This window comes from Lingula anatina, chromosome 3 (genome assembly GCF_051362555.1).
Source record: "Lingula anatina isolate TDL-2025a chromosome 3, LinAna3.0, whole genome shotgun sequence".
Lineage (NCBI taxonomy): Eukaryota > Metazoa > Brachiopoda > Lingulata > Lingulida > Lingulidae > Lingula > Lingula anatina.
This window is the reverse complement of record NC_141769.1, coordinates 777952-798354: the sequence shown is the minus strand read 5'-3', so window position 1 is coordinate 798354 and position 20403 is coordinate 777952. Positions and strand designations below refer to the sequence as shown.

Here is a 20403-nt window from a genome sequence, read left to right as displayed (position 1 = left end):
CTGATCTCTTGATAAGACACTGCTAATTAGCATTGTTTTATGGAAGTACATTATTTACTGTTTGTATTTTCAGACGGGTGAAATGGAAGTGAAGAACCCCCTGTTTTCTGAGGATGTAACCCCCACACCGGGAGACAAAGATAAAGAAAAGGGCACTGAATAGACAGTGATGTTTCACAGCATTAGCCAGGACAATCAGCAGGCACACAGAAATAGCTAATATATTATTATGTGTATGCTGTATGATATATATAAATGTTCCTCGTTAGTGGGAGAAAAAGTTAATATATTCAAATTCATATCCAGATGCTATGATGATAGATTTAAAGCCACAAATGTCCTGAAGCGATATGTAGTTTAGTGAAAATGTTTTAATGGTACGACTCCCCTAATTAATAAAATAATGAGTTATTTGTCTGCTATAGGGTGGCAAACACAGCTGATTGTTGACAAATCACACTGAAAGCTGACTGTTCAGGTGTACAGGTAACCTCACAAATGGTTTTTAGAAAGAACTAATTTTAACTTGGTGCTGAGAATAGAAGATAATTTTAATGTGATAATTGGATGACGAAGACACAACATGGAAAGGTTGTATTCCTCTCCTGGAGGAGCTGTGATAGAAATGAAATAGTTTGCCACTGAAACTGCCCTTTCTTCCCAATAATTGTATTTTAAGGTACTGCGTAGAAAATGTCTTTATTTTTTATTTCACAGAGTAAAAAAAAACAAAGATGATAAAAAAAGGATAAACGGTTCAAGCAGCTGGTGGAAGTGTTTGGAAGTAGTTGTTCATCTTTCATGTCATGCCAACCTTTCAGTAGGGAATGTGTATCCCAATCTATTTTTCGTGGGAGTTTTGATAATATTACCCAAGCTCTAATGCCAATTCTACATGAAAATACTTGGTCGCAACACAGTTTGAGAAAAATTTTCAAAAAATATTTATGCTTGCCAACAATTTCTAGCCATGTAAATGAAATCCATAAATGTAGCTATATTTTTAGCATACACTGAAGTGCTGTAAGATAAGAAAAATTCCAATTTTTTTAAGTGGGGCGTGATATCTGATGAAATAATTTCTGCATCAGATAACTGGTCTCCTGTCATTACATGTGAAGCACACTGTCTATTTAAACTCTGTGGTAATCTGTCTGAAAATCAACTTACCTATACTTTTGGGTAAAATATCCTGACTTTATTAATACAGCAATGCATGTTTTATAACTGCTTTATCTCTGGCTTTGGTGACTGTTATGTTCTGTTATATATTAAGTTATAATACAGCTGAGGTGATGAAAGAACAAGAACAACTTAGTGACAAAGAGGAGAGCTTTCAGTGCAGATATGTATGGTTTTGATGGAAAATGGAGCTCATTTTGGCAGACAGTTATTTTCACCCTGTGTTTCAGAGGCTGATAGAAACTCGCCTCTGCCACCAGGTTACTTACATTACCAATTCCTGGCTCATTCATTGTGGATCTCTGAGACCTTGGGTGTAAACAATTCACAGGTGCACTCTCTGTCTTCTCACTCCATACACAGGGACATGTTGTCAAGTATGTCACACTGTATACATATCTCACAGCTCTGTGTAAAGCAAGAGATGTTTGTCTCTAATTGTCTCTCCACTGTGAGAGCCTTCACCTTATACATTCCTGTGTTCTAGTCTTATGTTGTGAGACTCCTCCATTCACTTGGTATCTCTTGTCTCTTTCTTGATTTTTATTCACCACAATAAAAACCAACAGCTGAAAATATTAAGGTAGTTAATTCCTAGTTTTAGACCAAAGAGACTCTATTCTTTATAAACTAATATATAATGATTGTTGTTATCATATTGTTTACCAGTATTTATTGTCAGATATATTTGTTGAGTTTATTATAAAGAATTTATTTACTTTAAGCTTTAGTTAGGGTATATTCAGATACCACTATAGATAACAAGCATTGACAGAGTGGTTCATACAGCGGTGTTGGTATAAGCCAGAGACAAGCAGAAGACTGCAGACTTACAATTCTGAGGCATGTCTGTGCCTGGAGACCACAAACCAGTGTCTCTTCAACTCTGGGTCTACAGTGATTTTACAGACCATGTGTTAATTTGAGTATAAACGGGTAAGAAATTCTGAAATTAAGAATGTTGAAGAACTGTGATTGTGTATAAGTTATGCCTCCAAGAGTAAAACTCTTCAACCTACAGAATTCACCAAGTATTCTTTGGGAAGGTGAAATTTTGTTACATATGGTCACAAGATTGCACCATAGTACTAACTTCTATAACTAGTACAGATAACCTCCAAATATTTTGGCTTGTCTCACAAAAGAACATCTTAGTCACAAAAGGACTTGGCATTTAAGCACATGCATTTGAAAAAGTCTGAACTTTGTATAATGGCCACTTTGTAAGCTGCTTTTATCATTCTCTGCTATTGTGTTATCTATAAATTGTTAGTTGAGGTCTGACTACTTATTAGACTTGACAGTTCAGCTTGCAGTTGGAGCATTGTTCAAGGGGTAAGATCAGGAACTTCACTCCACTGAATAATGCAGATGTCATGTTCCAGGATATTTACACCTTTAGTCGTGAATATTCTGCAGTTTCCATTATGGAAATGAAGGCCAATATCAACTGTGTTCATTGGTCTAACCACTACAGAAATGTTTTCGTAATCTGCGTGCCTGACCCTCGACTGCTCCAGTTGCCTGCTTGTGTCACATGGAGAGCAGGTTTTGAACATCCTTGGCTCGTACTCGCACACTGGCATATCTTTTGCATTAAAGATTATTCTTATCAACAGATATAAATAATCTTTATTACAAAATTATTTTTATCTATGGATATTTAATTTGTAACTTTGCTCAGCTGTTGCCTTGGTTAACTGTCAAAAGACCCTATGCTGGATTAAGACAATTGTTTTTAAAAATTGACAACAATTGACAAAAGTTTGTCAGACCAACAGTAATTTTAAATAGTACTTATTTATTCTGGAAATACAAAAAATGACTTGGAATATACTTCATACAGAAATTGGTGTATTTAAAATTTGCGAGTACAAGCCTTGAGCAGAAATGTGACATCACATGACCTGAACTGAATTTAGCATTTATTGTTGTGATTCTGTGTCAGTGTTCAATATGAAGAAATTCAGGTGCAATAAAAATAATTAACCCTTTACCACCTGTAGTGCCATGGTGTGTGTTCACATGGTGGGTGCAGGTCAGAAAGTCTTGGACAGATGGAGTGAAGAAGGGTTAACAATTCATCAAGGGCCAGCTCTTGAAGAAAATATGGGTGATAAAATGAATGGAGTTTCCCTAAAAAGTTTGGAGTAATTTCTTTGTGTTGTAACAAGGTATGTGTACAACAAGTTAAGGTATGTGTTCAAGTTGCTGAGACAACTGATGTATGATATATGCGGCTGCAGGTTACCATGGTGATAGCACCCTGAGTTAGTCTAATGATATACATTATGTATTGTGTTCTGAGCTAAGAGAGAACCAAACCTTAAAGTTTTGAGGTTCAGGGTGTTGTGAGAAGGATCGAACACATAGAAATGATTAAGTTATAAGCTATCTAGTCACTGGGAGAAGGTATGTGCAGAACCAGGGCTGTCTGACTGGAGTTTAGGCTGAATAGTGGTCCAACTTTTACACCAAATGTGAAGTCTGTATCTGCCTAGTAAGATGAATTGGTATTAGTCCAAGTAAAATTTTGTGCCCATCTAATAATTTAATAATTACAGGAAAGACGACTGTGACAGACCAATGTTTTGCACTTTAAGTGGATAACTGTGGGTTGATCTTCAACTGAAGTAGATCAAACATTTGGTGTAAAAGTTTGGACCAGTTTTCATACTGAAGTATTTAATAAAAACCTGTCCAGTGTGGGACTGTTCACTCCTGGCCATGTTCTGAAGATAAGAGTAAATTCTGGCCTGGGTTACTTGTAACAATGAGTAAAAATGTAGGTTAATAAAATGTGGTGCAGGAAGTGGAGAGTCGTCTGTTATTGGAGGATTTTCTCTCAATACCTCGGCATGTCTTTCCATATATGCAAATCAACATTATGACAATAATGGGTTCAATTTTGTGACAGATATTTGGTTTACCATAAACAGCATGTTGGGGTGATTTTCTTTCTCTTTGTGAAATTAAAATGATCCAAAGTTAAAATGAACAAAAAAAAAAAAAAAAAAAAAAAAAAGTAAAACTTAAAACATAATAATGTTTCATGATAATGAAGAGAAAAGACAAATGGAATAATGAACAATTAAACTTGGTACTTTTCATTGATTTATTATTTATAATACATTTATAGTAAATAACCATCCTTTACTTCTCAGCAAACAATAAATTGACATAATGCCTGAATCATGCAAGCATGTCTCCATTCCTGAAAAATCACATTTGATGCAACCGTCTTCAGTGAAGACTTCAATAAGAAGAGAGGTATTTCAAAATGTACAAAATCAACACTTGTTGCGATTACACTCTTATTTATAACTCTTTCTAGTCCAAGTATATGACCCCTGTGTTTCAACCACCAGTCTGGTTCAATACAGGTATCATTAAATATTAACACTTTTAATTTCTTTTATTTCTAATAACTTTCAGTGACGGTGGTGTCTGAAGCCTGCACAGTGAGTCTAGCACACATGGATATGGATCTTGGTTAAATAATACTTTATAATATACAATTTATGCAAGTTGTTTATCTAAACAATTATCCATGATTCAAACTCTGCTTAAAAGTGGTGGTAATAAGACACTTGCTATATCTACCTATAAATATTCATATCAATCAATATTCCATGATTTCAGCTTTATCTTATCGCCTTAGAAAAATCAAAATATGGAAGCAGAATTTTAAATAACTTCCCCTAGATCTAATATAAATAAATAAAAAATTAAAACATAAAAAAGACCTATACATATATCTGTGTATTCTATATGTTCAAATAACTTATATAAAGCTCAAGTTACTTAACAAAATATATAAATATAATATTACACTATACTGTGACCCCCCCCCCATCTAATATGTTCTGGTTTTCATGCCTTATTCCCTTTTTTCAGATTTCCCTATATGAAATACATTTATTTGCTAATTGTGGCCTGTATGTACAGAACATTTTTAACTCTAGGAAACAGAGAGATATAAAAAGGTGTCAAATGCTTGCAGCTTCAGTGTAGCTTGAACAACACATGAAAATCAACACACAATGCATTAAGCAGAAATGATATGTTAACTGCATTGGGATTTCTATGATTAAGAATGAGATCAAAGTATCCATCTGCTGTGTGGTATAACATCTAAACAACTTACTCATTTCATAATTACTTCTATTGTGTTACTCTGTTAATCATCTCTATTCATTTTCCTCTCATAATGAACATACAAATCTCTTCTTCCAGTTTAGTGGGGTTTGACAAACATCAATCTCATTAAAAACCATATGAGGTCTTTTTCTTCACTATATTCCAACTTACGACCACCTTACGACGTACATAAACAATGTTAATTTCTTGATGTAAGCACAGGGACATGACCTCTAAGGCCTCATTCAGAATAGGGTACTAACTAGTCCCAGGATCAAATATGGCTGACCCACTACTTCCCCCATGGGGTATCAAAATCAGTGTATTGTAGCAGATTATTCGGCAAGCTTTCTAGTAGGTCAGTGTATTTCACTCTGCTACTAGTTAGTCCCCTATTTTGAATGGGCCTTATACTTACTAGTCGTCTTCCCCACAGTCTAGTTATTACAAGGTTTAATTACTTAATGTCCTGCTTGAAGAGTCAATGAGTGGAAAAATATCCCCAGCAAATAGAAGTTGACCTGAACTGATTATCAGCAGATGTGTGAATCACTTGACTTATTTATATTATTTTTGATCAACAGCTAAAATTCAAGTTAAAAGCAATGTCATCAGAAATGTTGCGGGGTAAAATACTGCAGAACACGAGTTCTAAATTAACCAACCTGTTGCCAGAGGAAACTGTAAAAGATTAATTAACTATACATGCTAATTAATTTGAATAACACTGATGAAGCCGCAGATTGAGGAGACCATAAAATCTTTAACTAATCAGAGTTATAACAGAGGTGTTGAAGTTCCACGAAAATATTTTCACAATTCTGCAAGTGCTACGCAACAACCCTGTCAAAATTTGCAGCAGTGCATTTAACAATTGTATTCGAATCCTAACAGCAGCCATTCATAGCATTACAAAACAAAGACTCACAGTATGACATGCACATGCAGAAAATAAACAGGAGATTATTAGGAGATACATTTGACTCTAGAAAATTCAAAACTGTCAGCTGAACTTTCTTCTTAGAACTAAATCCATTTGATCATCCGGTGTAAAGTTTTACTGTTTTCAAAAACATGTAAGTTCTGGGCCACAAACAAAACATCTAAAAAAAAAGGGAGAGATATTGAGATCAAATGAACAATTTGTTGTCACAGTTCTATTTGGCTTCCAGTATCATCACAACTGCCCAGTGTGTACTTCTATATCCTAAACACAGAAGTGACTTGGTGTTATTGCTACTAAGATAAAAAGCCACATGTCTTCAGTACCAGGTCTCTAGTGTGTATTATATACAAATACACCATCAACAAATATGTGCACATTTAACAGTCTGGTTACTGTATACAGCTTTTAAATATCTTCTCTAGCTCATCACATCCAAATCTTCCACGTTAATGCTGTTCATTTTAAAGCAAAAGCTTTGTGTTTCAAATGCATATACACCACACATAAAGTCAGCTTCCACAGTGTATTCTAACTAAAGGCTCCATGAAACCAGTTTCATGCGGATGAACTATTACTATTTCCAGAAGTGGAATTGACAGTTTGCTGTGTATTGGGCCCAGAATTTGTGTTTGTAGTTCGTCTTCGCACGGGATTTTTCTGTGTATTCAGAGTGGGATACATGACCCTCAAGGTCATCAAGGCTGAGCCAAGATAAGCCTGCACTGGAGCAGAGGTGCCACCTGGTAGCTGTACTACAACTGTTCCCACAGCAGCGATACCATCGTCTGTCGGCTCCAGTGCTATTGGGTTGATGTTAAATTCATCATCATCATCAACCTGTTCAAGATTGTCAGGGCCAGACGAGCGGTGCTTTCTACGGGATTTTGGACGCAACCGTTTTCTCCTCATGGGTGGGGATTGGCTGAACAGTTCCTCCTCGTCCAGGTAAACCATCACCTTTCCAAACGGTCTGGAGGCCATGTGTTCCATCTCCATCAGACGGCGCTGTGTGTTCTGTCTCGTGTCATGCACCTGCTTAATCTTCCAAACCAGGACACACAACGACAAAAACTTGAAAAAACTGGAGAAAAACACGGAGAAAAACACAAATAAATCAATATGAGGCTGATCCTGACGAAAGTATAAATTCCCAAAACTTTCGTTGGTGGTGGCAGATCCTATGCCCTGTAACACAGTGAAGAACTTGGCCTCCTTTAAGTTATGAATATCTGACTCGTGAGGAAGTGTTATCACAAGTCGGAACTTGACATTACGCACAATAAGTACAGTCCTGGGCGTATCTATGGTAACATACGTCACCATCTCCTCCGCCTCCATACTCCGTAGATTATACAGAGTGTGCGTGCCATTACTGGTGGCACTTCGCCGTCGCCGCGAGGACTGGGAGTCAACAGCTACGTAACTGGGGTCAATAGTGATGTTATGTTTCCAGGAGTTGGGGTCCACTGACACTATAAAGGTGTCATTGTATGGGGAGAAGTAGACATCCACACCTGTAGGGGATAGACAGACAGACATGGGTTATTAAAAAAATATTTTTCCCATTACTACATGAACTTTGTTGATCTACTGACTGGAAATGATAAATATGCTTGCAACACAGGAATCCAGTAGATTCTGTACTTCAGAAAACTGTTATTCATAATTTAAAAATATTTTAAATTTATAAAATAATACAACATGCAACATTAAAAAAAATATAATATAGAAAAACATTACTGGGATGACAAAAAACTGACGTCAAATTTTGGCCAAATAATGCAAAGAGCAATATGCTCTGATCTGTTGCTCACCCCCACTGGTGACATCAATAGTGACCCGGATATCTACATTCAGATATCTGGGCTGGACAGCAAAGAACACGGTCTGTCCCTTCTGGAGCCGTGTAGGGTTCTGAGTACAGAAGTTCTGGGTGTCGGGATCAAAGCAGAAATCTCTGTCTACAGTCATCTTGTGGTAGCAGTGATGGCCGTTGGTGGGGATACCCAGGAAATATTCCTTACAGACAGAGCACTGAAACAGAACCAGCAGATGTCAAATATTATAGAAAGAAAAAAATATTTCAATGTTGGTTTACAACCATTGCCATCTCTTACTTGCCACAAAGTGCTGCATTCACCTACCTTGAACTCCCCCAGATTTTTATCTGAAAGGGTATCTCAAGGATAAAGTGCAGCAGAACTACAAATAGTTCAACAATCACAGCAAAAATCAGGAAAATCCTTGAAGACGGAATGGGTTCAAGTATTCAACAATTTTGCGTGATGTATGCAAGTGTGCCTCCAATGCTGAAAAGCCTGTTTGCAGCATATTTTTGAAAACCCCACCTACCTGTACATCTTCACACGGAACAGAACCGTCTCCACAAGTTGGTGTCTTGGTGTTGTTGCCACAAGGACAGTTTGCTCCACTGCTGGCGTCACATGTGTCCCCATGACCCTGACACTTACATCTGGGGAAATAAAAAAAATATATATATATATAAAGAATAACTGAATATCCATTTGTCTATTGTATTTTGACCAGTGTATATTCATTTTGACTGGTTATCTTATCCACATGATCAAAAAATAGAACGACTGTTTCATATCAGCACAAGGGCAACCTCTAACTGTACAATAAATATTTCAGCATTTCATGGTTGACTACGGCAAATTTATACCATATCTTTTTCTTAAAAACTAAACATGTCCTGTATCCTTTTAACCACAAATACATGTTAAAGCAACTTACTTAGTGCAATCATTAGTCGGACTCTCTGTGCTCTTTCTGAAGTAGCCTCTCTTGCACTGACTGCAGGTGGCTCCCTCTGTGTTCCCAAGACAGCCCACACACCTAGCACTGCCATCTGGTGGACCCTCTGTCACCCAGCTTGGCACCTGCAGGTTATCAATGGGAGGCAGCATTAACACTGACTGTCATATAATAGTAATAATTATGAAAGCACGTTTGTTACAAAAGCTGTGGCCTAAAATGTTCTACAAAATAGTAAGAATCTATCAACCAATGCTGTTTGGACTTTATTATTTTTCTTTCCTGGATCACTTTTCAAAGAGCGCTACATACTCACAAAGCAACTAATAGTCATTGAGGACCATGTTTTACAGGCCATGAAACATCTGAACCAAAGCTGAGTACCTTGAGTGCTTGAAAACTGTCTAGTACTTACAAAGCTGAGCAGTTTGAAGTCATTGAGAACCATCTGGTACTCCACCTCTGACAGACATACAGAGGAGTGGTTGTTACAGTAATCCTGGCAGGAAATACAGCTGCCGCCATTGACTGGGTTTCCTACATATAGAGGCTTGCACAGCTCACAGTGGGTACCCTGAATAACACAGAGTGAGTTAATATAATACATATAGAGGTTTGCACAGCTCACAGTGGGCACCCTGAATAACACAGAGTGAATACAATACATATAGAAGCTTGCACAGCTCACAGTGGGTACCCTGAATAACAGAGTGAATACAATGCATATAGAGGCTTGCAGAGCTCACAGTGGGCACCCTGAATAACACAGAGTGAATAAAATACCTGGATTACAGTCACTGTTATTAATAATGATAGGAAATTTGACTCCCTATGTTTGCAGGGTGTTATGCATTGAGATACGACAACTTTCATTTGTTATCAACTTGTATGTGAGAACATAAGAGAAAGAAGAAAAGAAAACATTAAGACCAATTTTCTAGCTATATCCTATTGGTAAATTGGCCACAACACTTACCTTGGTGTTGTTCTTACAATCCAGACAGACATCAGTCTGTGTGTCACTGTGACATGTGACATTCTGTGACACACTTACCTTGGTGTTGTTCTTACAATCCAGACAGACATCAGTCTGTGTGTCACTGTGACATGTGACATTCTGTGACACACTTACCTTGGTGTTGTTCTTACAATCCAGACAGACATCAGTCTGTGTGTCACTGTGACATGTGACATTCTGTGACACACTTACCTTGGTGTTGTTCTTACAATCCAGACAGACATCAGTCTGTGTGTCACTGTGACATGTGACATTCTGTGACACACTTACCTTGGTGTTGTTCTTACAATCCAGACAGACATCAGTCTGTGTGTCACTCTGACATGTGACATTCTGTGACACACTTACCTTGGTGTTGTTCTTACAATCCAGACAGACATCAGTCTGTGTGTCACTGTGACATGTGACATTCTGTGACACACTTACCTTGGTGTTGTTCTTACAATCCAGACAGACATCAGTCTGTGTGTCACTGTGACATGTGACATTCTGTGACACACTTACCTTGGTGTTGTTCTTACAATCCAGACAGACATCAGTCTGTGTGTCACTGTGACATGTGACATTCTGTGACACACTTACCTTGGTGTTGTTCTTACAATCCAGACAGACATCAGTCTGTGTGTCACTGTGACATGTGACATTCTGTGACACACTTACCTTGGTGTTGTTCTTACAATCCAGACAGACATCAGTCTGTGTGTCACTGTGACATGTGACATTCTGTGACACACTTACCTTGGTGTTGTTCTTACAATCCAGACAGACATCAGTCTGTGTGTCACTGTGACATGTGACATTCTGTGACACACTTACCTTGGTGTTGTTCTTACAATCCAGACAGACATCAGTCTGTGTGTCACTCTGACATGTGCTGTGTTTATTACACTGACACTCCGTGGCACATTTCTGTCCCACCCAGCCAAAGCGGCACTCGCACACGTCTGGGGCCACACAGGTGCCCTGGTTACACCCCTGACCTCCAAAACACACTGGGACACAGAGGTCAGTGCTGGAAAATAAATAAATAAATAAATAAATAAATAAATAAATAAATAATAAATAAATGTAGACAGGGAAAAGCATTTTGTCTTAGTTAATTACAAAAGCCTAGCACAGCATATTCACTGATGTTAATTCTCCCCTCAATCTTTTGCCCATCTTGATATTGACTACACCATACTGAAGTGACAACTATACTGATTTATAGCATTACAGTACCACATTCTGAAAGCTCTCTGGCACCCAGGTCATCACCTAGTGTCATCATTTTCATTACTGAAGTCAAAATTTCAGGCTAGATAACTGACGTAAGCACCACGGTACTTTACATATTCATTTATGTTGCAATGTTAAGCTTTGTCCACATCATTTAACTACTGAAATTAAGATTAAACAAAATCATTATTTACGTGGTGTTCCTCTGGTATCCAGTTTTACACAAACATGTGTATCCCTGCACCTCATCTACACAGTCATCGTTCACTTTACATTCGTGGTGGCCGTTAGCGCACTCGTTCTCTGGAGGACATGCAGAGTACGCCCAGGTGGGGGCGCCACTGGCATACTGCGTCAGATTTGCAACTGCAGCTGAATGTGAAGATAAATAATCAATTGATAAATATTCTTTTTACTTTGCAACATAGTCTTATTCTATATAAGCACTATAGAGGCTCCATCTATTAATTTACACGTGGAGCAGTCTTATGTATCACATACTTTCTATAATATTTCTTAATTTTTTGATGATCTGATGAAAATTAACACCATTCCCCTACATAAAGAAAAATGAAGAAAAGTAGCAGAGTGCTCCACCCACCTTTCACCCCCCCATCCCCATACAATTACCTGGCAGTCCCCCCCCCCCCCCCCCCTTCCCCTTTCCACAAAATTACACTTACCTGGCAGTGGTTCTTGTCCAAGGCTTATATTCTGTGCTGTGCACACCCCTATAGACGGCCCGTCCAGTCCTCCCTCCATACAGACACCAGCGCCATCTAGGCCACCCAGGGCACACCAACCACACCCAGCATGCGACAAACACGTGCTGCATTTAACATGCACGCTGCAACTTGCGGGACATTTGTTCTTGTCTGTGATCATGTGACCACATTCTCCATTCACGCAATGTAATGGCTGGTATCCAGGACTCATGCACTGAAATAGGAAGATTTCATCAATTGGTAAGATATGAAACTGGCAAGACTTACCAGTTATTTGTTAATTCTGTAGGACCACCAAATATATCACAATTAATGGATGAGTATTAAGGGTGGAATTTCTATCACTGAAACATCCAGTTTTCAATTAACAATTACACTTTCAATACGAGTCTCTCATGAAGATTATACATCAAATCCATTTACTTTCTACACCATTTTATATAACAAGTCTGTGACAAAGTGTACTGGTCTTTTGAGATACTAGATTGTAAGAATCCCAAATTCTACATGCTCAGCTTCAATTTTAATGGCATGATGGAAAACGGTGCTCACACCAAATAGTATCCCAAAGAGCAGCAAATCCTGCAAATGGAGGAATATCTTATCTGTGGTTACACCTTTCAAGACTGACCTCATTTCTGGTCCGACTCCAAGCGCACCTCTGCCAACCTCCTTCTGAACCCGAGGATGAAAGGCACGCGCTGCACGTCACGTGCTGATAACAGCGTACAGGGCAGGTGTGTGGAGGCATGGAAATGATGTTATACTGTGGAGTGGCGTCCAGTAGGGTGTTGGTGAAACAGTTCCAGTCAAAAATAGGAGCCACACTGAGGGTACGCGCCACCTCACCTACAATAGTAGATTAGTTTGTGGTTTAGTTTAGGTTTAGAAAAATCTAGGAAGTTCTAGGCAGACATTCAACAGGCATTTTAACAGACAATTTTTAAAGCCAGTGACTTTACAAATCTTCATATTTTGTTTGTGCTCTTGAACCCAAAAAATATGGTCTTTTTGTTTTTAAATTGTCTAGATCGAGAGAGAGAGAGAGAGAGAGAGAGAGAGAGAGAGAGAGAGAGAGAGAGAGAGAGAGAGAGAGAGAGAGAGAGAGAGAGAGAGAGAGAGAGAGAGAGAGTATAATGATAATTAAGAGAACATCTCATTGTTTCTTCTACTGGACAAATCTTCATCTTTTATTTGTGCTCTTGAACCCAAAAACATTAAGTTTCTTTTTTGTTTTTAAATTGTCAAACTTGAGAGAGAGAAAGAGAGAGAGAGAATGCCCTTACTGGATCGTTTGTACTGTCTGGTCCAGATACAGTGTCCCAGATCACCACACTTAGTACAATCTGTGGCCTGGCACATGCTCTCCATACAACTCTGGATCCCCGTCACTGTCCGCTGTAACCGGTTGCGACAGTTAGGAGGGTAGTAGACAGCTGTACAGTTCAGACCCCGTGTGACACACCTGCCTACAGGACAGTTACTACACCACTGACATACCTGACATAGCAATACAAGATGTGGGTAAATATTGTTTATACTCACCATATAGCTTACAGCTTTAAATATTAAAACCAATCCTCAGACTCTCTAAGTACTGTGTTGTTGACACTTATCTGCTGGCGATATGCTGACATCTATACCCCCCCCCCCCCCTTTCCCTGTCCTAAAGTTTACCTTGTTAACAGATCTATGAGCTGGCCATGTAGCTAGACATTGTCCACAGTTACTGTACTCTACACACAGTCTGCTGGCGATGTGGTTGGCGTCACACACAGTGCCCTGGTGGTACACTGTGCTGGAGTTGACAGGGGTACAGCTGGAAGGAGAAACCATACTTAAACTACAGCAATCCAACAGCACAGACCTCTACCACGGCAAAATATACATAACTAGTAAAGCAGTCACAGACCACAGGAACCACACACTGGTAGCTGAGAAAGCATCAACTTCACAATCTCAGAGTCATTGGCCCTATCTTGCAATGGTTAAGAGTTTCTAAGCAATTCTTTGATCCAGATGGATTGATGAAAAATGAATCAAAACCCATCCATATCTTTTTGAGTAAGAATGGAATAAACAGACAGACAGACAAATGGAGGGGAAACCAATCTTCTTGGCATCAGCAATAATTCAATAATAGAATAATAATAAAATATATAAGTCTCTCTAACAGTAGGAGAAATCTCTATAAACTTTACCTGCCAGGAACTGCTGCTGAGTTGGCATAACAATACGTCTGATTGGTCTCATTGCTGGTCACTACACAGGCTGAGCAGCCCACAGTGGACAGACACTGGGCCTTGGTACTGTGGACCCTGCAGTGGTCAGCAGGTGGTCGTAGCTTGACCAAACTGGACATCACACTGCTGTCATAGCCACCCAGGACATACACACTGTCATTGACCACTGCGGCTGACTGACCCAGGGCAGGCTTGAGGACTGACTCTGGAGATACTGAAGTAGGAGTGGAAATAGTGTCAGATACATGTAAATAATTTTTTTTACATAAACAAGTATTTCTTAATTGTGGGTAAATATAGACTTAAACAAAAATCTAAGGAAAACACTTAAAGGATCATGCACAGTATTTCTTATTTTACCTGAAAAGGCTACACAAGTCTTATAGTTATAGGACCTGGGAGAGTATTTTTAATGGTGAGAGGTCAGCTTACCTGACTGTGTCCAATCTGACCATAAGTTACAATTATAGTTATAGGCCAGGACCTGGGAGAGCATGGTGCCATTGTACCCCCCTAGCACCAGCATGGCATCCCCATAGTTCACCGCAGTGTGGCCATAGCGTCCTGAAGGCTGGAATGGAACACAACTCTGGTCTAAGTATTAACACGATGCAACGTGAGGCAGGAATGGAAAGGACTAATGAGTGTCTTTGGCATATATAGGTATGTATGGGAACAAGCAGTTTACTCTCTCAGTAGCAATGGCAAATAGTTTCAATTAATTGTTGCTGAAGACATTACCAGTATTATCAATATCACGATATGAGGTAATGCTTCACAGCTTGAGTATGGTGTATACGTTGTCATTCTTTTAATTTACTACCTCATTTTTACAATTTTTTCATTTTGTACTGTACATAACTGCCTCTTTTTTGGTGAATTCATTAACACTGACTATTTACCTACCTTGTTCCCAGTGTCTGGAGGAAGGATGGACCACAGTAAAGTGACCATATTTACCTTGTTCCCAGTGTCTGGAGGAAGGATGGACCACAGTAAAGTGACCATATTTACCTTGTTTCCAGTGTCTGGAGGAAGGATGGACCACAGTAAAGTGACCATATTTACCTTGTTTCCAGTGTCTGGAGGAAGGATGGACCACAGTAAAGTGACCATATTTACCTTGTTTCCAGTGTCTGGAGGAAGGATGGACCACAGTAAAGTGACCATATTTACCTTGTTCCCAGTGTCTGGAGGAAGGATGGACTACAGTAAAGTGACCATATTTACCTTGTTTCCAGTGTCTGGAGGAAGGATGGACCACAGTAAAGTGACCATATTTACCTTGTTCCCAGTGTCTGGAGGAAGGATGGACCACAGTAAAGTGACCATATTTACCTTGTTTCCAGTGTCTGGAGGAAGGATGGACCACAGTAAAGTGACCATATTTACCTTGTTTCCAGTGTCTGGAGGAAGGATGGACCACAGTAAAGTGACCATATTTACCTTGTTTCCAGTGTCTGGAGGAAGGATGGACTACAGTAAAGTGACCATATTTACCTTGTTCCCAGTGTCTGGAGGAAGGATGGACCACAGTAAAGTGACCATATTTACCTTGTTCCCAGTGTCTGGAGGAAGGATGGACCACACCAGAGTGTCCACGGAGAAGGTATAGAGATCCGCTGATATCACAGTCTGGTCTATGTCAAATTTGTAGCCTCCAAACACATAGATGGCGCTACTGTCTGGGTGATAAACTGCACTGTGGCTGTAGATGCCTAGAGATATGACATGTACCAGCTATATTAATAAGAATATTAATGAGGGTATTCAGAAGATTGAATTACTTAGGATGAAGAAGATATTTAGTCATAAGGTCAATATGTAACTCTTCCCACACCACCCCACTTTCATTGTTTTATTATATAAAAAATTCTGAATGAGACTAATTTTAGTTTATAAACACACACAAACACACACACAAATGGAGAGAGCGTACTACCTGTGGGTGAGTTTCCTTTCCCAGTGGTCTCATTCAGTAGAGTCTGTACAGAGTTGGTGCTGACCTCCAGTTCATAGGTAGTATTACTGAAGTAGTTCTCTGTGGAGAAGCCTCCAATGATGACCACTCTGGTATCAGAGACCAGGGTCATAGTGTGACCAGCCAGAGGAGGGAAGTACAGGGTGGCCGGGAGCTAGGGAGGAAATAAGGCACTTCAATTATATTTCCACTTTTAGTAAAATATCTTTAAATGTATCAACTAGAACAAACAATCTGTATAAGATCTTGATGATTTTAAAGAAAGCAAAAAAAAAAAGTAATACTTGGTGTTGGTTGCCATCAAACTCATCTGTATATAGATTATGTTTATACCTGAATAGGTGTGAAGAACAAAGCTCCTAACATGGTGGAGCTTGATCACATGCACCTAATGCATGGATGTGAGTTAAATACTTCTTCACATTCACTATGATACATGTCCAATACACCACACCTGATATACTGCTCTCCTGGAATTACATACACCTCACTGACTACTGATATATCTATTAGTGATTTACATTGGTGAAAATAACTTGTATATCTTACTGCTATCTGAGTCCACCTTCCAGTATCTAATGTAAACTTCCACAGTTCATTGCTGGCTACTGTGACTCCAGCACTGTGGATCAACCCTCCCAGGACATAGACAGCTCTCAGAGTGGGAATACAGACAGCAGAGTGAAACCATCTGGAATACGAGAGATATAGACCTAGGTACCACTGGAAAATACAATTAATATCACAGACACAATCTCACATTTTTCATGTGAAAGTTGTAAAAACTGAAAATCGTGAACATGTATCTTGCAATTTTTCATTGCATTTAGATGTTACGAATAAAAACGATCACAACAAAAATCATGCATAACCCTCACAACTTTCACCCCAACATTTTCATCAGTAACCAATATATTTTCATGTGTTCACTAATTTTTTGCAGAGCAAAAATCAAAGTCAGAGGCTACACAATGCATGGTTAATATGTATATATTTCAGAAAACTTAACCTGTCCTTAATTTTAGCATTTCCCATTGAAATCTTCCAACAGTTAGTCCAGGCTTACCTTGGCTGTGGTGGTGTGTTGCTATAACTGACCAGTGTCCACTCCTCAGAGGTCAAGTTAAAGGCCCACATGTCATTCTTGGCCCCACTGACCAGGGAGTAGCCCCCAAAGGCCAGCAGGTGGTCATCCTCACAGTGGACCAGAGAGTGCCCCATCCTCTGGAGGTTCAAGGCGTCAGGGGTGTTAGGGAGGGGTGCAGAGAACAGGGTGTACTCTGTGATACTCTCAATACTCTCCTGACTACAGTCTAAACCTGTATAGCCAGGGGAACAGGTACATAACTGCTTAGACTGAAAATAACATGTAGATATAAATCAATAAACATCCTGCTTATAGTAATTTAAGATATCTGATTTTTAATCATTAAAAAATTCTTGCAACATTTTAAATCAAAATTAAGGGAGTAACAAGCAATTTACTGAAGATTTGCGCAATGTCGCAATGTGAATAAACAATTTCAAACATTTTTAATATTTAAAGAATTGTAATTTTTAATTAGAAAGAACACTAATCCAATTTGTTTTCAAAATTCTAAATCATCTTTTTAATTTACGAGCAAATAATTATCATTTCATTCATCTAAGCCAGAACTGATCCCACAACAAGTCTTACTGAGTCACACTGTCCCTGTCCTAAGGCAGCACTGCAGTTATTGGGACACCTCTGCTCCTCACAGTTGACACCTGAGTGACCCTCTGTACACAAACACTGACCACCCACACACTGGTGATGACCACTACAGGACCAGGGACAGCTATGGACAGTGTAGGTAGCATTGAACCAACCTTGGCCTATAATATAGGGATAGCAGTTGTCATATGTTAATATGGACAGTGTAGGTGGCACTGAACCAACCCTGGCCTATAATACAGAGACAGCAGTTGTCCTATGTTAATATGGACAGTGTAGGTAGCATTGAACCAACCCTGGCCTATAATACAGAGATAGCAGTTGTCCTATGTTAATATGGAAACAAGAGTTGAATTAAATAATAAAATTTGGAAAAATGTGGCCAGACTACACCATGAGGATCTGGAAATATTTAGTCTCTCTTTATAAAATACATTCATTGGAGTAATAAAAATAACTCTATTTTAAAAAGTATTAATTAATTAAATAATAAATTGCTCTTCGAACCTTCCTTTTCATATTTACAAAGGTAAAAACCAGGATATAAAACCTTATATGATTACCTCACTTTCCTCTAAATAACAACAATGAAAAGATTCGAAACTTATTTCAATTTCTTTGCATTCAATATTTATTCACTTTAAATAAATTAAAAACCAGTGTAAGAGCTATCCTCACCTGAGGAGGCTCGGCTGGCCTCAAACTGAATGACCGCCAGACCAGAGGTAACCGCCACAGTGACCGCTGTCTCCAACTGACCACATACTGCAGCCAGCAAGTGACCACCAGAAGTAGACGTCAGTGTAGGGGGATGACCATCATATATATATACATAGTCCTGGTAAATAATAGCTAAGTTTATACTTGAACTTATATAGATTATAAAGAATAGCATCATTACATCACATTATTTACCATGTAAAATCCTTTTCTAAAGCAGTAAATATTTCTCACAATGTTCAAACAGAATGAGCAAAAACCAAGGAAATATGAAACTTAAAAGAAGAATTTTACCAATTCCAGATAAAAATAAACTTCATATGTGTTCTCAATTAAAAGAATATTGCAAACATCACAATGAAAGTTAAAGCAGCTAATATAAAACTCAACAAAAGATGGCACAAACCTCCAAGAGGATACCAACCCCTTACCTCATTACAGACTGTGTTGATATTTCCAGCCTCAATTGTCACTGTTATAGAGGGCGCCTGTGTGGCTGACGCCGCCTCTTCCAATGATGTGTACGGTGTGATGGCCCACAGACAATATGCCTGACCAGTGGTAGTGACCCCTGACCCCTGCAGAGCACCCAGTGCCCCCTGTGTAGCATTGGCAATAACACTGCGACCCTGACACTTCAAGTAACACTTCTGGCCATTTCTGAAATGATGCAAAATTTGTCTTCATAAACATGTAATATTATCGATTCATCTTAGAATTATGCATGACTATATTTATGTATTTCATTTAGTTTGGTTGACTTTGAACAATTTTAAAAAACAAAACTAAGTAAATCACTTTGTATCAAATGTCTTACAATGTGAATCAAAACTCAAGTTTGTCAGGTGAATAAATACCTGGGATCTCCATAGTAACCTGGAGCACAGCTCTCACACTGGTTGCCTTGGTAACCGTCGGCACAGTAACAAGTTCCGTTGTCAATGTTACAATATCCCAGAGACTCCAAGGCGTGACCATTGCAGTTACACGCTGTGCAGCCTGGAACAGATACACTTTGTGTAATTATCAAATTTCCTTAGCTAAAATTCACATGATACATTGATAATAGTCAAGACTTATAAGAAATTTTTCTTTTAACAAAAACACTGTAAATGTTCAGCTCTGAGGATTATCAATTTCTTTCATTACTCTGCCATACATTACATTTTTCTGTGAAAATCAAATTTATCAAAACTAATCTAACATTGTTTGGGCCAGTTATCAATTCATGCTGTTGGAATCTATTAAAAAATCACCATAAGTGACAGCGTTGCCATAGCTCCCAGGCCGGCAGATCTCGCAGTGGTTTCCCATAGTCCAATGTTGACACTCATCACATAGCCCCGTCCCCTGACTACAACTACTGTGACCATGGCAACCACAGTCTGTGTTACACTCATCACCATGCCAACCAAGATCACACTGACATACATAGTCTGGTGCTTTGGAGCAGTTGCCATGGATACACTGGTAATAACACCTGAGATAAAGTATAAATATAAAGTAAATTGAAACAATACATATTTTATATTCATGAGTGCACACTTGGCCTTTTACAGTGATATTGATGACTAAAAATGACATTCATGTGAAAAAAATAATAATACTTACATCTACTCCTAATATTATTTTGTCTTATTTAACAAATTACAAAAAGTGTGGTAAAAAAGACTTTCATCTCCCATGCATAGCTAAGTTTACAATTTCAAAACTGATAAATTTTTTTTACTCAAATGTAATGCTCTGGTCTATCTTAAAC

At 38.6% G+C, this 20403-nt stretch overlaps 2 protein-coding genes across 4 annotated transcripts in view; one reads left to right on the top strand and one right to left on the bottom strand.

Moving 5' to 3' along the window:
* LOC106179524 (neural proliferation differentiation and control protein 1) overlaps positions 1-3994 on the top strand; it is a 28025-nt gene extending 24031 nt beyond the window's left edge. For both annotated transcript variants that reach the window (XM_087008231.1, XM_087008232.1), the window contains one exon: positions 74-3994. In XM_087008231.1, coding sequence (XP_086864357.1) covers positions 74-163 — 90 coding nt within the window. In that variant the 3' untranslated portion in view covers positions 164-3994. The remainder of the gene's footprint in view (positions 1-73) is intronic.
* Positions 3995-4283: 289 nt separating this feature from the next.
* LOC106179515 (multiple epidermal growth factor-like domains protein 8) overlaps positions 4284-20403 on the bottom strand; it is a 26374-nt gene continuing 10254 nt past the window's right edge. For both annotated transcript variants that reach the window (XM_087008220.1, XM_087008221.1), the window contains exons 16-37: positions 19901-20124; positions 19502-19643; positions 19076-19304; positions 18603-18762; positions 17907-18085; positions 17295-17584; positions 16778-16919; positions 16190-16382; positions 15802-15965; positions 14680-14818; positions 14206-14461; positions 13682-13823; positions 13291-13504; positions 12636-12853; positions 11963-12218; positions 11474-11651; positions 10878-11073; positions 9459-9617; positions 9023-9168; positions 8621-8741; positions 8083-8302; positions 4284-7782 (exon numbers count right to left, since the gene is read on the bottom strand). In XM_087008220.1, the coding sequence (XP_086864346.1) occupies positions 6824-7782; positions 8083-8302; positions 8621-8741; positions 9023-9168; positions 9459-9617; positions 10878-11073; positions 11474-11651; positions 11963-12218; positions 12636-12853; positions 13291-13504; positions 13682-13823; positions 14206-14461; positions 14680-14818; positions 15802-15965; positions 16190-16382; positions 16778-16919; positions 17295-17584; positions 17907-18085; positions 18603-18762; positions 19076-19304; positions 19502-19643; positions 19901-20124 (4927 nt within the window). In that variant the 3' untranslated portion in view covers positions 4284-6823. The remainder of the gene's footprint in view (positions 7783-8082; positions 8303-8620; positions 8742-9022; positions 9169-9458; positions 9618-10877; positions 11074-11473; positions 11652-11962; positions 12219-12635; positions 12854-13290; positions 13505-13681; positions 13824-14205; positions 14462-14679; positions 14819-15801; positions 15966-16189; positions 16383-16777; positions 16920-17294; positions 17585-17906; positions 18086-18602; positions 18763-19075; positions 19305-19501; positions 19644-19900; positions 20125-20403) is intronic.